The sequence below is a fragment of the Nerophis ophidion genome, linkage group LG09 (assembly GCF_033978795.1).
Source record: "Nerophis ophidion isolate RoL-2023_Sa linkage group LG09, RoL_Noph_v1.0, whole genome shotgun sequence".
Lineage (NCBI taxonomy): Eukaryota > Metazoa > Chordata > Actinopteri > Syngnathiformes > Syngnathidae > Nerophis > Nerophis ophidion.
The window spans coordinates 69,227,748-69,245,247 of record NC_084619.1 but is presented as its reverse complement, the minus strand read 5'-3'; the positions used below and the strand labels follow the sequence as shown (position 1 = coordinate 69,245,247).

The 17,500-nt window shown below is 38.4% G+C and overlaps 1 protein-coding gene across 4 annotated transcripts in view; it reads right to left on the bottom strand.

The window, feature by feature from the left end:
- LOC133559679 (protein FAM53B-like) overlaps nt 1-17,500 on the bottom strand; it is a 106,093-nt gene that overhangs the window by 51,287 nt on the left and 37,306 nt on the right. For all 4 annotated transcript variants that reach the window (XR_009808248.1, XR_009808247.1, XM_061911671.1 and 1 more), the window contains exon 2: nt 177-416. Coding sequence is in view for 2 of the 4 variants with exons in the window: in XM_061911671.1 (XP_061767655.1) it covers nt 177-257 (81 nt within the window). In the remaining 2 variants the exon portion in view is untranslated. The remainder of the gene's footprint in view (nt 1-176; nt 417-17,500) is intronic.

Genomic DNA, 17,500 nt, shown 5'->3' with positions numbered 1-17,500 from the left:
ATATATATATATATATATATATATATATATATATACATACACACATTGTAAAATGTGTCCATATCGGAATAATTGTTCCCGTTTGAATTCCAAATCGTACAACCTTTGGTGTGTCGGACTTTTTTCAGGCTCCGCCCACTCCCGGCAAAAATCTCACTGAGCGTCTCTTCTCTTACCGGCCGTCTCTCGGTGCTGTCGGGCCTTACATCATTGACACCCTTCTTCTTTTCCAGGCTTTTGGAGAGTATGATCACCATGGTAACGCGGCGCTCGGCTCCGGTCTGGTCACGGCTGAGGAAGAACGGAGAGGGCCGGCAAGAGGATGGGCGGCCATCTCGGAAGGGGGTTGGGCCGACTTCAGCTGCCGCCGCCGCCGCCGCCTCCCATCTGCCAGCGGCGGACACTTGAGGCGATCTCTGCGAGGAGAGACAATGACATCATGACGGGTATGTTCTCTAATCTGGCCAGAACATCACCAGGCAGGTGTTCTGCACCTTCCTTGGCCCACATTTTCCACAACACCGCTGACAACAAGATAAAAGACTTGTCCAACATTTCTTTTGTTATCTTGTGCCCCTACTATGGAGTAACTTCAAACTGGTACCGTGGGAACGTGGCTCAAGCTACGCCTCATTGCACCAGACAAGGAGCAGGTTCGGCAGCGCGCGCACACAGAGTACTTACAAGCAGACACAGTGTGTGGACAGAAAAGGGAGAATGGACGCATTTTGGTGTAAAAAGTAAAGATAAAAGGTGAAGTTATAACACTGAAACACCCTCAGGAAGAGCTGCTTTAAGACATGGCTAGCTAGTTAGCGGCTAATGTCCATCCGCAGTGTTTTATCTGCTTCTTGCATGTATCATTATCACTGGAGGACGAGGAATAGCTAAACATGCTTCACTACCCACCGTAGGAGGATACAATAGCTCACCGGCGTCACAATGTAAACAAATGCCATGGGTGGATCTACACCTGACATCCACTGTAATGATACCAAGCACAGGAGCGTATCTAGTCGATACAACTACGATTACATGGATATTTTTTTTATCGTCACAAAATCTTTTTTCCCTTTTTTTGAAATTCATATTATGTTCAGTAAATACGTCCCTGAACACATGAGGACTTTGAATATGACCAATGTATGATCCTGTAACTACTTGGTATCGGATTGATACCTAAATGTGTGGTATCATCCAAAACTAATGTAAAGTATCAAACAAGAGAAGAATAAGTGATTATGACATTTAAAAAAATAATAAAAATACCAGCGTTCCCTGCAGCACCGACTCTTCCTGGATGCTATAATATAAACAAACACCACTGGTGGATCTACACCTAACATCCACTGTACTGATACCAAGTACAAAAGCGTATCTAGTCGATACTACTATGATTACATGAATATTTTTTGGCATCACAAAATCATCTTTCGTTTAAAAATATGTATATTATGTTCATAAAGTCAAGAAATATGTCCCTGGACACATGACAACTTTAAATATGACCAATATATGATACTGTAACTGCTTGGTATCGAATTGATACTTAAATGTATGGTATCATCCAAAACTACTGTAAAGTATCAAACAAGAGAAGAATAAGTGATTATTACATTTAAAAAAATAATAAAAATCCCAGAATTCCCTGCAGCACAGACTCTTCCGCAATGCTACGATACAAAAAAAAACATTGGTGGATCTACACCTGACATCCACTGTAGTGATACCAAGTACAAAAGCGTATCTAGTCGATACTACTATGATTACATCGATATTTTTTGGCATCACAAAATCATCTTTCATTTAAAAAAAATGTATATTATGTTCATAAAGTCAAAAAATATGTCCCTGAACACATGACAACTTTAAATATGACCAATATATGATACTGTAACTGCTTGGTATCAAATTGATACCTAAATGTATGGTATCATCCAAAAATACTGTAAAGTATCAAAGAAAAGAAGAATAAGTGAATATTACATTTAAAAAAATAATAAAACTCCCAGAATTCCCTGCAGCACCGACTCTTCCGCAACGCTACGATACAAAAAAAAAACATTGGTGGATCTACACCTGACATCCACTGTAGTGATACCAAGTACAAAAGCGTATCTAGTCGATACTACTATGATTACATCGATATTTTTTGGCATCACAAAATCATCTTTCGTTTAAAAATATGTATATTATGTTCATAAAGTCAAGAAATATGTCCCTGAACACATGAGGACTTTGAATATGACCAATGTATGATCCTGTAACTACTTGGTATCGGATTGATGCCCAAATTTGTGGTATCATCCAAAACTAATGTAAAGTACCAAACAAGAGAAGAATAAGTGATTATTACATTTTTTTTTTTTAATTCCCAGAATTCCCTGCAGCACCGACTCTTCCTGGACGCTATAATATAAACAAACACCATTGGTGGATCTACACCTGACATCCACTGTAATGATACCAAGTACGATAGCGTATCTAGTCGATACTACGTTGTTAACATCGATATTTTTTGGCATCACAAAATCTTCTTTCGTTTAAAATTTTTTTTTTATGTTCATAAAGTCAAGAAATATGTCCCTGGACACATGAATATGACCAATGTATGATCCTGATCCTGCAACTACTTGGTATCGGATCGATACTTAAATGTGTGGTATCATCCAAAACTAATGTCAAGTATCAAAGAAGAGAAGAATAAGTGATTATTACATTTAAAAAAAAAAAATAAATCCCAGAATTCCCTGCAGCACCGACTTTTCCGGGATTGTATAATATAAACAAACACCGTGGGTGGATCTACACCTAATATCCACTGTACTGACACCAAGTACAATAGCATATCTAGTCGATACTACGTTGATTACATCAATATTTTTTGGCATAACAAAATCTTCTTTCATATAAAAATATTTATATTATGTTTATAAAGTAAGGAAATAGCTTTTTGAAGCTGAATATACAGAGGACATACTGTTTCTAGAAGCAAATACAAAGGAAGAGTGAGACGTTGGAGCAGACAAACGCCGAGAGTGAGGTTGGTGTGACATGTGGGTAAAAATGTGGAACTTGGAGCCAAGCTATGTGGACATAAATGGAGTGCTTACCCAAATTCAACTTGAAAAAACTTCCCCGGCCATCTTGACCAAACAGACAACTGTCCATGGAGTAAGTCCCATTTACGCGCAACACGTCATGCTATCGTTACTACAACTACATACACTGTCGAGCTAGCTGTGTACAAACAAAAGATGAAATAATACTTTACAGATACTGCAGTGTTGTGTGTTACAAACTCAAACTAGTTTCGTCTTGGTGTAAAAGCTAGCTTATCTCTCGCCGACGTGTTAGTATGCTAGAAAAATAGTTCCTCAGTGTTCACTCTTACAATAACAATGTTGCTAAAGTTTGTTATTATACACATGTTACCACGTAAATGAAGTATTGTTGATAGTTCTGAATAACTTTTTAAAGTGATTTAGAGGTAGAACTTATTGCTAACATTAACCAGCTATCAAGAACAAGAAGATTTTTTACAAATTTGAAAAAACTTTTGTCTTCTTGTCTCTCATAATGATTGTGAATGATAGGCAAAATGAAAATAAAATAAAAGTGCAGTTCGGCTTTAATGAAGGCTTAATGGCCACATGTGTGGACAGCACCTTTTAGCTTTTATTTCCAAAATGGTGTACACTACTGAATTGGGGTCTTATGGCCACGAATGTGGACACTTATACTGCCATCTGGTGGTGTCAGAAGAGTATAACATACAATGGAATTTGGGGGGGGGGGGGGGGGGGGTGAAAATACGAAATAGCATGTCACTAAACATGAAGTACACGTGTGTGTACTTATGGACTAAGTACATCATATCAAAATATGATTCTTAGTTTATATTCTAATTAGGGTCTAATAAGCCCAAATAGCATAGAGAATTTAAAAAAAGCATGTAAACAAACAGCTTGGGCTTAGCAGATCTTGCTTAATTTGTAATGTTTATTTTTAGTTGAAGTCATTTTGGTGCCATGCCGCACGCAAACATGGTAACGCCATCGCAAACATCCCTGACTCGGTAATGAAACGCTTCGTGTAAATAGCAGCACCGCCACACCTTTTTACTCCAAATGTTTCTTCAAATAACACGTGTGGTGCGTGTGTGTGTGTGTGTGTGTGTGTGTGTGTATAAACTGCCATGCAAGGTGTGTTTTATTGAGGCTTGGCTCTCATTCTTCCTGCCCCTGCAGGTTGCTATGAACACATGAACTCTGGTCTCCCCCAAAATAAAGTCCCTCATGACAGGTTTAGATGATGCCATTACAGCAAGTTTTTTTTTCAAATAACTAAAAACGTTCATAGGGGCCAAATGAGTACTTCCTTGTCAGAACGTGGCGAAGCAAACGTGGCGGAATCATTTGCCTCGTCGGGGGGGAAAGAAGGAATGGCTGAAGATGTGGTCGCGGCTAAAAGGAGGAGAGGTGGAAGTGCGGCCGTTTTTTATTGGCATACAAAGCAGAAGTCATGTTGATGCGCCTCATGCTGGTCGGCTGATGTCAATATGAGCAAAACTAGCCATTTCTTGCATATGCAGTACAGGCCACAAGTTTGGACACACATTCTCATTTCAATGCTTTATTTTCATGACTATTTACATTGTAGATAGTCACATCAAAACATGAACACGTGGAGTTATGTATTGAACACAAAAAGGTGAAATACTAGTGCGGAGAGGTGGAGCAGACGGTCCGAAAGAGAGGAAGGGCACGCTGGCGGCGAGGAGGCGGGGATGGCAAGCGAGCGGCGAGGCGGGGCGTGCCGGGAGCGACGCCACAAACAAGATCAGGTGTGTGGGTGGCGCACCTGTACACGATTAACATATCTCCTCTCGCTGTATAAAAGGGGAGAAGGAGGAGAGAACAGGGCTGGCGATGGTAGGGAGCGAGAGCAACTCATACGAGGAAGGAACGAGAGAGAGACGACAACACGAGCAGAGGCGCGAGCAACCCGGAAGGGAGCGAGAGCGAGAGAGAGAGGCAGACAACGGGAAGGCTGAAAAGCAACACGCAAAAGGCTTTTGTTTATTGGAAAAATAAAATAAGTCTACACCTGTTCGGATTCTTTTTTTTTTTTTTGTGATGAAAAAGGGAGATTTTTTGGGGTTGGTGCACTAATTGTAAGTGTATCTTGTGTTTTTATGTTGATTTAATAAAAAAAAATAAAAATTTTAAATAAATAAATGAAAAATTATTTTTTTGTCATGAAAAAGGGAGGTCTTTTGGGTTGGTGCACTAATTTTAAGTGTAACTTGTGTTTTTCATGTTGATTTAATTAAAAAAAAAATTAAAACATTTTAATTAATAAAAAACATTTTTTTTCTTTTTTTGACATGAAAATGGGAGGTTTTTTGGGTTGGTGCACTAATTTTAAGTGTAACTTGTATTTTTTATGTTGATTTAATAAAAAAAAATAAAAAAATAAAAATACAAAATTAATAAAAAAATATTTTTTGTCATGAGAAAGGGACCTTTTTTGGGTTGGTGCACTAATTTTAAGTGTATCTTGTGTTTTTTATGTTGATTTAATAAAAAAAAATTAATAAAAAAATAAAATAAAAAATTCATTAAAAATTCTTTTTTTGTCATTAAAAAGGGAGGTTTTCTGGGTTGGTGCACTAATTGTAAGTGTAAATTGTGTTTTTTATGTTGATTTAATAAAATAAAAAAATTAAAACATTATTTTAATTAATAAAAACAATTTTTTTTCTTTCTTTTCTTGTCATGAAAAAGGGAGTTTTTTTCGGGTTGGTGCACTAATTTTAAGTGTAACTTGTGTTTTTTATGTTGATTTGATAAAATCAAAAATAAATACATTATTTTAATTACCGGTAAAAAAAAAATAGTTTTTTCTTTTTTTAACATGAAAAAGGGAGTTTTTTGGGGTTGGTGCACTAATTGTGAGTGTATCTTGTGTTTTTTATGTTGATTTAATTAAAAAAAATAAAAAAAAATAAAAAAACGAAATTAATAAAAAAATATTCTTTTTGTGTCATGAAAAAGGGAGTTTTTTTGGGTTGTTGCACTAATTGTAAGTGTATCTTGTGTTTTTTATGTTGATTTAATAAATAAATAAAAATGTATTAAAAAAATAAAATACAAAATTCATTAAAAAATCTTTTTTTGTCATGAAAAAGGGAGGTTTTTTGGGTTGGTGCAATAATTGTAAGTGTATCTTGTGTCTTTTATGTTGACTTAATAAAATAAAAAATAAAAACATTATTTTAATTACCGATAATAAAAAAATTTGTTTTTTTTTCTTTTTTGTCATGAAAAAGGGATTTTTTTTGGGCCGGTGCAATAATTGTAAGTGTATCTTGTGTTTTTTATGTTGATTTAATTAAGAAAATAAAAAATAAATAAAAATACAAAATTAATTTAAAAAAAAAATTTTGTCATGAAAAAGGGAGGTTTTTTGGGTTGGTGCACTAATTTTAAGTGTAACTTGTGTTTTTTTATGTTGGTTTAATAAAAAAAAATTAATAACAAAAATTAAATAAAAATTTATAAAAAAGTATTTTTTTTGTCATGAAAAAGGGAGATTTTTTTGGGGTTGGTGCACTAATTTTAAGTGTATCTTGTTTTTTTTATGTTGATTTAATAAAAAAAATTATAAAAAAAATTAAATGAAAAATTAATAAAAAATGTGTTTTTTGTCATGAAAAAGGGAGGTTTTTTGGGTTGGTGCATTAATTTTAACTTGTGTTTTTTATGTTGATTTAATAAAATAAAAAATAAAAACATTTTAATTACGGGTGAGAAAAAATTGTTTTTTTCTTTTCTTTTTTTGTCATGAAAAAGCAAGGTTTTTGGGGTTGGTGCAGTAATTGTAAGTGTATCTTGTGTTTTTTTATGTTGATTTAATTAAAAAAAATAAAATAAATAAAAAAACGAAATAAAAAAAAAATATATTCTTTTTTTGTCATGAAAAAGGGAGTTTTTTTGGGTTGTTGCACTAATTTTAAGTGTATCTTGTGTTTTTTATGTTGATTTAATAAATAAATAAAAATTTATTAAAAAAATAAAATACAAAATAAATTAAAAAATCTTTTTTTGTCATGAAAAAGGGAGTTTTTTTGGGTTGGTGCAATAATTGTAAGTGTATCTTGTGTTTTTTATGTTGACTTAATAAAATTAAAAATAAAAACATTATTTTAATTACCGATAATAAAAAAATTTGTTTTTTTTTCTTTTTTGTCATGAAAAAGGGATTTTTTTTGGGCCGGTGCAATAATTGTAAGTGTATCTTGTGTTTTTTTATGTTGATTTAATTAAGAAAATAAAAAATAAATAAAAATACAAAATTAATTTAAAAAAAAAATTTTGTCATGAAAAAGGGAGTTTTTTTGGGTTGGTGCACTAATTTTAAGTGTAACTTGTGTTTTTTTATGTTGGTTTAATAAAAAAAAATTAATAACAAAAATTAAATAAAAATTTATAAAAAATTATTTTTTTGTCATGAAAAAGGGAGATTTTTTTTGGGTTGGTGCACTAATTTTAAGTGTATCTTGTTTTTTTTATGTTGATTTAATAAAAAAAATTATAAAAAAAAATTAAATGAAAAATTAATAAGAAATGTGTTTTTTGTCATGAAAAAGGGAGGTTTTTTGGGTTGGTGCACTAATTTTAACTTGTGTTTTTTATGTTGATTTAATAAAATAAAAAATAAAAACATTTTAATTACGGGTGAGAAAAAATTGTTTTTTTCTTTTCTTTTTTTGTCATGAAAAAGCAAGGTTTTTGGTGTTGGTGCAATAATTGTAAGTGTATCTTGTGTTTTTTATGTTGATTTAATAAAAAAAAATAAAAAAAATAAAAATACAAAATTAATAAAAAATATATTTTTTTTTGTCATGAAAAAGGGAGGTTTTTGGGGTTGGTGCAGTAATTTTAAGTGTATCTTGTGTTTTTTATGTTGATTTAATAAATAAATAAAAATTTATTAAAAAAATAAAATACAAAATTAATTAAAAAAACTTTTTTTGTCATGAAAAAGGGAGGTTTTTTGGGTTGGTGCAATAATTGTAAGTGTATCTTGTGTTTTTTATGTTGATTTAATAAAATAAAAAATAAAAACATTATTTTAATTACCGGTAATAAAAAAATGTGTTTTTTTTTTCTTTTTTGTCATGAAAAAGGGAGTTTTTTTGGTTTGGTGCAATAATTGTAAGTGTATCTTGTGTTTTTTATGTTGATTAACAAAAAAAATTAAAAAAATAAAAGTACAAAATTAATTAAAAAAAAAAAATTTGTCATTAGAAAGGGAGTTTTTTAGGTTGGTGCACTAATTGTAAGTGTATCTTGTGTTTTTTATGTTGATTTAATAAAATATAGTTTTTTTAAATAAAAAATGTATAAAAAATTATTCTGCGGCCCGGTACCAATGTAGCCGCGGCCCGGTGGTTGGGGACAACTGCTGTATACCGTACAACCCTAGCCTGTACTGTACATATTGTTACATCGCACAGTTTTAGTTGCTGCGCTACAATCTAGGTTGATATCGCGATGCTTTTATTTTGAAACTTGAACAGGACGTCACTGTGGGCATGTTTTAAAATGGAACTTCAGAGTTGTTGTTTTTGCTTGGAAAGTCGACCATACTTCAAGAAAATACACTATATTGCCAAAAGTATTTGGCCAGCCATCCAAATGATGAGAATCAGGTGTCCTAATCACTTGGCCCGGTGTATCAAATCAAGCACTTAGGCACGGAGACTGTCTCTACAAACATCTGTGAAAGAAAGGGCCGCTCTCAGTGATTTCCAGCATGGAACTGTCATAGGATGCCACCTGTGCAATAAATCCAGTCGTGAAATTTCCTCGCTCCTAAATATTCCAAAGTCAACTTCATTATAAAAAAAGTGAAGTTTTAGGGAACAACAGCAACTCAGCCACCAAGTGGAAGGACACGTAAACTGAGAGAGTGGTCAGCATACTGCAAAGACTTCCTGCATGGTCAGTTGCTACAGAGCTCCAAACTGCATGTGACCTTCCAATTAGCCCACGTACAGTACGCAGAGAGCTTCTCGGAATGGGTTTCCATGGCCGAGCAGCTGCATCTAAGCCATGCATCACCAAGCGTGGGATGCAGTGGTGTAAAGGACATCGCCACTGGACTCTAGAGCAGTGGAGACACCTTCTCTGGACTGATGAGTCACGCTTTTCCATCTGGCAATCTGACGGACCAGTCTGGGTTTGGAAGTTTTCCGGAGAACGCTACATTTTGGACTGCATTGTAATGAGTGTGAAATTTGGTGGAGGAGGAATTATGGTGTGAGGTTGTTTTTCAGGAGTTGGGCTTGGCCCTTTAGTTATAGTGAAAGGAACTTTGAATATTCCAAAGTCAACTGTCAGCTTTATTATAAGAAAAGTGAAGAAATTTGGGAACAACAGCAACTCAGCCACAAAGCGGTAGGCTACACAAACCGACAAGAAAGGGGTCAGCAGATGCTGAAGCGCATGGTGCAAAGAGGTCGCCGACTTTCCGCACAGTCAGTTGCTACAGAGCTCCAAATTTCATGGGACCTTCCAATTAGCCCACGTACAGTACGCAGAGAGCTTCTCGGAATGGGTTTCCACGGCCGAACAGCTGCATCCAAGCTATGCATCACCAAGCGTGGGATGTAGTGGTGTAAAGGACATCGCCACTGGACTGTAGAGCAGTGGAGACACCTTCTCTGGACTGATGAGTCACGCTTTTCCATCTGGCAATCTGACGGACCAGTCTGGGTTTGGAGGTTTTCCGGAGAACGCTACATTTTGGACTGCATTGTAATGAGTGTGAAATTTGGTGGAGGAGGAATTATGGTGTGAGGTTGTTTTTCAGGAGTTGGGCTTGGCCCTTTAGTTATAGTGAAAGGAACTTTGAATATTCCAAAGTCAACTGTCAGCTTTATTATAAGAAAAGTGAAGAAATTTGGGAACAACAGCAACTCAGCCACAAAGCGGTAGGCTACACAAACCGACAAGAAAGGGGTCAGCAGATGCTGAAGCTCATGGTGCAAAGAGGTCGCCGACTTTCCGCACAGTCAGTTGCTACAGAGCTCCAAATTTCATGGGACCTTCCAATTAGCCCACGTACAGTACGCAGAGAGCTTCTCGGAATGGGTTTCCATGGCCGATCAGCTCCATCTAAGCCATGCATCACCAAGCGTGGGATGCAGTGGTGTAAAGGACATCGCCACTGGACTCTAGAGCAGCGGAGACACCTTCTCTGGACTGATGAGTCACGCTTTTCCATCTGGCAATCTGACGGACCAGTCTGGGTTTGGAGGTTTTCCGGAGAACGCTACATTTTGGACTGCATTGTAATGAGTGTGAAATTTGGTGGAGGAGGAATTATGGTGTGAGGTTGTTTTTCCCAGGAGTTGGGCTTGGCCCCTTAGTTCCAGTGAAAGGAACTTTGAATATTCCAAAGTCAACTGTCTGCTTTATTATAAGAAAAGTGAAGAAATTTGGGAACAACAGCAACTCAGCCACAAAGCGGTAGGCTACACAAACTGACAAGAAAGGGGTCAGCAGATGCTGAAGCGCATGGTGCAAAGAGGTCGCCGACTTTCCGCACAGTCAGTTGCTACAGAGCTCCAAATTTCATGGGACCTTCCAATTAGCCCACGTACAGTACGCAGAGAGCTTCTCGGAATGGGTTTCCATGGCCGAGCAGCTGCATCTAAGCCATGCATCACCAAGCGTGGGATGTAGTGGTGTAAAGGACATCGCCACTGGACTCTAGAGCAGCGGAGACACCTTCTCTGGACTGATGAGTCACGCTTTTCCATCTGGCAATCTGACGGACCAGTCTGGGTTTGGAGGTTTTCCGGAGAACGCTACATTTTGGACTGCATTGTAATGAGTGTGAAATTTGGTGGAGGAGGAATTATGGTGTGAGGTTGTTTTTCCCAGGAGTTGGGCTTGGCCCCTTAGTTCCAGTGAAAGGAACATTGAATGCTCCAGGAAAACATTTTGGACAATTCCATGTTCCCAACCTTGTGGGAACAGTTTGTTCCCACAAAATTGACTGGTGCACAAAGCAAGGTCCACAAATACATGGATGACAGAGTCTGGTATGAATGAACTTGACTGGCCTGCGGAGAGTCCTGACCTGAACCCGACAGAACACCTTTGGGATGAATTAGGAACGGAGACCGAGAACCAGGCCTTCTCCACCAACATCAGTGTCTGACTTCACCAATGCGCTTTTGGAAGAAGGGTGGAAAATTCCTACAAACACACTCCGCCACCTTGTGGACAGCCTTCCTAGAAGAGATGAAGCTGTAATAGCTGCAAAAAGGTGGACCCGGATGATGTTGAACCCTGTGGGTTAGGAATGGGATGGCACTTCAAGTTATAGTGCATGTTGATGTGGACTTGAGTGAAAAAGAAGAACAGCAGTTGATCCGGACTTATAGCCTCCTTTGGTCTTTAGCAACAAGAATAGCCGCAGTGACCTCGGACTCCGGTTTCCCTCCCTTTGTTAGCCGAAGGCCAATTACAGACAATCAAGTCAACAGCAGACTAATGGCTCTTCCAGGCCTCCATGTAGAACATGTGCTCCCGTGCCAAGAGAAGGTCCCCCGGCACCTCGTGTGCATTGGGGGACTGCGCGGATTGGAGTGTTACTCACTTGATGAGAGTGCGGAAATACCACCACATCACACCAGTTCTCAAATCCCTTCACTGGTTTCCTGTTCCACTCAGGATTGAATACAAAGTATCCCTACTAACCCACCAGTGCCTCCATGGAAATGCCCCTCTCTACCTCAAAGAACTGCTCACCCCCAAATCCTCCACACGACACCAGGCTACCCTCCTCCCACCTCCGAGGACAAAGCTCCGAACAATGGGAAAACCAGGCTTTCTGCGCCTGTGGAACGCTCTCCCTGACCACCTGAGGGCACCACAGACTGTGGATGCTTCTAAAAAAAAAAAGGCTTAAAACCCCTCTTTTAACAATAAAAACTTTTTTAGATATATATTTGTGCTCGTTCTAGCTATTAGGCCAGTGTTTTTCAACCTTTTTTTGAGCCAAGGCACATTTTTTGCTTTGAAAAACCAGCAAAAATCAGTAAAAAACAAAACTCAGTTGACATTAAAAAGGCATCTAAAGTGTTGGATATGACTTTAGAGCATAACCAAGTATGCATCACTATAGCTCTTGTCTCAAAGTAGGTGTACTGTCACCACCTGTCACATCACTTTTTGAGTTTTTTGCTGTTTTCCTGTGGGCAGTGTTTTACTATTTTGATGGCTTTTTCTCCTTTTTTGGTATTTTTCTGTAGCAGTTTCGTGTCTTCCTTTGAGCGATATTTCCCGCATCTACTTTGTTATAGCAATCAAACATTTTCCAGTTGTTTTTATCCTTCTTTGTGGGGACATTGTTGATGTCTTTGCTCCACAGTAAGTCTTTGCTGTCATCCAGCATTCTGTTTTTGTTTACTTTGAAGCCAGTTCAGTTTTAGTTTTGTTCCACATAGCCCTCCCTAAGCTTCAATGCCTTTTCTGAATCAGAATCAGAAATACTTTATTAATCCCCGAGGGGAAATTAAAATTTTCAGCACAATCCCATTCAATATCAGACAAACATTACAGGGAGACAGGACCGGATCGCTGACGGGTCTGCCGACTTCCGGCGGCCCTTACAAAAAAGGTGAGAAACAGGTAAACAACGGGAGGGGTCGAGGGGGTGAGATAAAAAAATCGGTCTCGGTCAAGGGAAAAAACAACTCATAGCCATAGCACACATCTCTCTTACATGTGTGTAAGAGGGAAACATCAAACATCAAAGAGCACAAAGGACATCAAAGATTTTTTAAGGATTTCTTAAGGGCACTCACATTTTCTTTATTTTTGATTTAAGCATTAGACACCTTTTTACCTGCACACTACGTCCTGCTGTTTCCGATATCTACAAAGCAATTAGCTACCGGCTTCCACCTGCTGATATGGAAGAGTATTACAGGGTTACTCTGACGAGCTCTAAAATATTTTTAACCCATATAGATGAAATCACATATTCTCCCACGGCACACCAGACTGTAGCTCACGGCACAGTGGTTGAAAAACACTGTATTAGGCTGTAATAGTTTTTAAATATATTTATTAGGGACCGAATGTCCCTTTGGGACAGAGGACCCTATTGTATTGTATTTCTAAGGTGTTATTATTATTACTTACCGCCACCTCTTTGAGCTGTAATTTGACCCCCATAGCATGCTTCAAAACTAACCACACACATCAGGACTGGCGAAAATTGCGATCTATAAAAAAAAAAAACTCAAAACTTAAAATTGCACTCTAGCGCCCCCTAGGAATAAAACACAGACAAAACTGCTCCTAGGAAGAAAACACAGACAAAACTGCTTGCAACTTCCGTTAGGAATGTCGTAGAGACATGAAGTAAAAACCTCTATGTAGGTCTCACTTAGACCTACATTTCAATAATGGACATCCTTCAGCAAAAATCAACAGGAAGTTGGCAATTAGCCCTTCAAAACAAAAGTTTTGTAAAAACCTGTCAACTTTTTACAAACATTATCTCCTCTGAGTGCGTTTGTTGTGTCGGCTTCAAACTTGCACAGGAAAGAGATTGAACCCTTCTGATTAAAAGTTGCGCAAAGAGTTTTTCTAACTGCTCCTGTATTGATTTTACGAGCCTTCATTGAACTTCTGCGCTGATGCTGCTGCCGTCTCAAGACGGCCGCTTAAAAGAAGGAAGCACCAGCGTGACCGCACCATGCAGAGAAGGTAGGTACTGTGCAGGTAAAGATATGTTGACTGGGGGAAAAGAAGGAGGCACCAGTTTGACACCAGGATACAGAGAAGGTAGGTAATGTGCAGGTAAAGATATGTTGTCTGGGTGATGGCAGGAAGCACCAGCATGTATGGGTGACAGAAAGAAGGACCGGTGTGACCCCAGGATGAAGGGTAGGTAGGTAAAGTGCAGGTAAAAATATGTTGAGTGGGTAAAGGCAGGAAACACCAGCAAAAGTCGGTCCCGTCCATCGCTGCTTGCAGCTTTAATTTGTATTATCTTTTTATTTGTGTTATTACACTGTAGCACTTTGAGGTTGTTTGCTCAAAGTAAAGTGTTTTTTTTACAAATAAAACTCTATTATTATTATTACTTTTGTCCGCGGTAAATGTTTGACTTTGGCTGGTCCCAAAGCAGCTGCCGGCATATGACTCCCATTATCTCCATTTATCCTGTGGGAGTCAGTGGAGCACAACTGGGCCTCTTGCAGGAAGAGAAGGGCTGCTCGGCTTTCTCCTTGGGAGTTGAGAGGGGGAATGTTCCTGTTGACCGGCGTGAGATTACTGGGGCTGATTGGCGCCGACACGCAGGGCCAAGCCCACGGGCTTGTGCGCGGGCGTTGGAGGGAGTAAGGGAGCGTGGCGTTTTCTGTGCGAGGAGTTGCCTTCTTTTGTGTGCGACCGGACTCTACGACGGAAGACGATAGAATCTTAAAAGAAAGATGATGAAGATTGTAAATGATAGGGGGGAAAAAATCCAGAAAAGTGCAGTTCCCATTTAGGGTGTAGCGGCTTTTATTTTGCCATGGCGGGCCGCCACCATCAATGAATGTAAGGGACATATACAGACCCCGTTTCCATATGAGTTGGGAAATGGTGTTAGATGTAAATATAAACAGAATACAATGATTTGCAAATCCTTTTCAACCCATATTCAGTTGAATATGCTACAAAGACAACATATTTGATGTTCAGACTGATTTGGAATTTGACGCCAGCAACACGTGACAAAGAAGTTGGGAAAGGTGGCAATAAATACTGATACAGTGCTCATCAAACACTTATTTGGAACATCCCACAGGTGTGCAGGCTAATTGGGAACAGGTGGGTGCCATGATTGCGTATAAAAGCAGCTTTCCATTAAATGCTCAGTAACTCCCAAAAAAGGATGGGGCGAGGGTCACCAATTTGTAAGCAAATTGTCCAACAGTTTTAGAACAACATTTCTCAACGACCTATTGCAAGGAATTTAGGGATTTTACCATCTACGGTCCCTAAAATCATCAAAAGGGTCAGAGAATCTGGAGAAATCACTGCACGTAAGCGATGATATTACTGACTTTAAACCCTCAGGCGGTACTGCATCACAAACCGACATCAGTGTGTAAAGGATATCCCCACATGGGCTCAGGAACACTTCATAAAACCACTGTCAGTAACTACAGTTGGTCGCTACATCTGTAAGTGCAAGTTAAAACTTTACTATGCAAAGCCAAACCCATTTATCAACAACACCCTGAAATACCGCCGGCTCGGCTGGGCCCGAGCTCATCTAAGATGGACTGATGCAAAGTGGAAAAGTGTTCTGACGAGTCCACATTTCAAATTATATTTGGAAACATAGGACGTGGTGTCCTCCAGAACAAAAAGGAAAATAAGCATTCGGATTGTTATCGACGCAAAGTTCAAAAGCCAGCATCTGTGATAGTATGGGGGTTTATTAGTGTCCAAGGCATGGGTAACGTACACATCTATGAAGGCACCATTAATGCTGAAAGGTTCATACAGGTTTTGGAGCAACATATGTTGTCATCCAAGCAACGTTATCATGGACGCCCCTGATTATTTCAGCAAAACAACGCCAAGCCACATGTTACAACAGCGTGGCTTTGTAGTAAAAGAGTGCGGGTATTTTCCTGGCCCGCCTGCAGTCCAGACCTGTCTCCCATGGAAAATGTGTGGCGCATTATGAAGCGTAAAATACGACAGCGGAGACCCCGGACTGTTGAACGACTGAAGCTCTACATAAAACAAAAATAGGAAAGAATTCCACTTTCAAAGCTTCAACAATTAGTTTCCTCAGTTCCCAAATGTTTATTGAGTGTTGTTAAAAGAAAAGGTGATGTAACACAGTGGTGAACATGCCCTTTCCCAACTACTTTGGCACGTGTTGCAGCCATGAAATTCTAAGTTAATTATTATTTGCAAAAAAAAAAAAAAGTTTATGAGTTTGAACATCAAATATGTTGTCTTTGTAGCATATTCAACTGAATATGGGTTGAAAAGGATGTGCAAATCATTGTATTCTGTTTATATTTACATCTTACACAATTTCCCAACTCATATGGAAACGGGGTTTGTAGATCCACTATGGACTGGACTCTCACTATTATGTTAGACCCACTATGGACTGCACTATCACTATTATGTTAGATCCACTATGGACTGGACTCTCACACTATTATGTTAGATCCACCATGGACTGGACTCCCACACTATTACGTTAGATCCACTATGGACTGGACTCTCACACTATTATGTTAGATCCACTATGGACTGGACTCACACTTTTATGTTAGATCCACTATGGACTGGACTCCCACTATTATGTTAGATCCACTATGGCCTGGACCCTCACAATATTATGTCAGATCCACTATGGACTGGACTCTCACACTATTATGTTAGATCCACTATGGACTGGACTCTCACACTATTATGTTAGATCCACTATGGACTGGACTCTCACACTATTATGTTAGATCCACTATGGACTGGACTCTCACACTATTATGTTAGATCCACTATGGACTGGACTCTCACACTATTATGTTAGATCCACTATGGACTGGACTCTCACACTATTATGTTGGATCCACTATGGACTGGACACTCACTATTATGTTAGATCCACTATGGACTGGACTCTCACACTATTATGTTAGATCCACTATGGACTGGACTCTCACACTATTATGTTAGATCCACTATGGACTGGACTCTCACACTATTATGTTAGATCCACTATAGACTGGACTCTCACACTATTATGTTAGATCCACTATGGACTGGACTCTCACACTATTATGTTGGATCCACTATGGACTGGACACTCACTATTATGTTAGATCCACTATGGACTGGACTCTCACACTATTATGTTAGATCCACTATGGACTGGACTCTCACATTATTATGTTAGATCCACTATGGACTGGACTCTCACACTATTATGTTAGATCCACTATGGACTGGACTCTCACACTATTATGTTAGATCCACTATGGACTGGACTCTCACACTATTATGTTGGATCCACTATGGACTGGACACTCACTATTATGTTAGATCCACTATGGACTGGACTCTCACACTATTATGTTAGATCCACTATGGACTGGACTCCCACTATTATGTTAGATCCACTATGGACTGGACTCTCACACTATTATGTTAGATCCACTATGGACTGGACTCTCACACTATTATGTTAGATCCACTATGGACTGGACTCTCACACTATTATGTTAGATCCACTATGGACTGGACTCTCACACTATTATGTTAGATCCACTATGGACTGGACTCTCACACTATTATGTTGGATCCACTATGGACTGGACACTCACTATTATGTTAGATCCACTATGGACTGGACTCTCACACTATTATGTTAGATCCACTATGGACTGGAC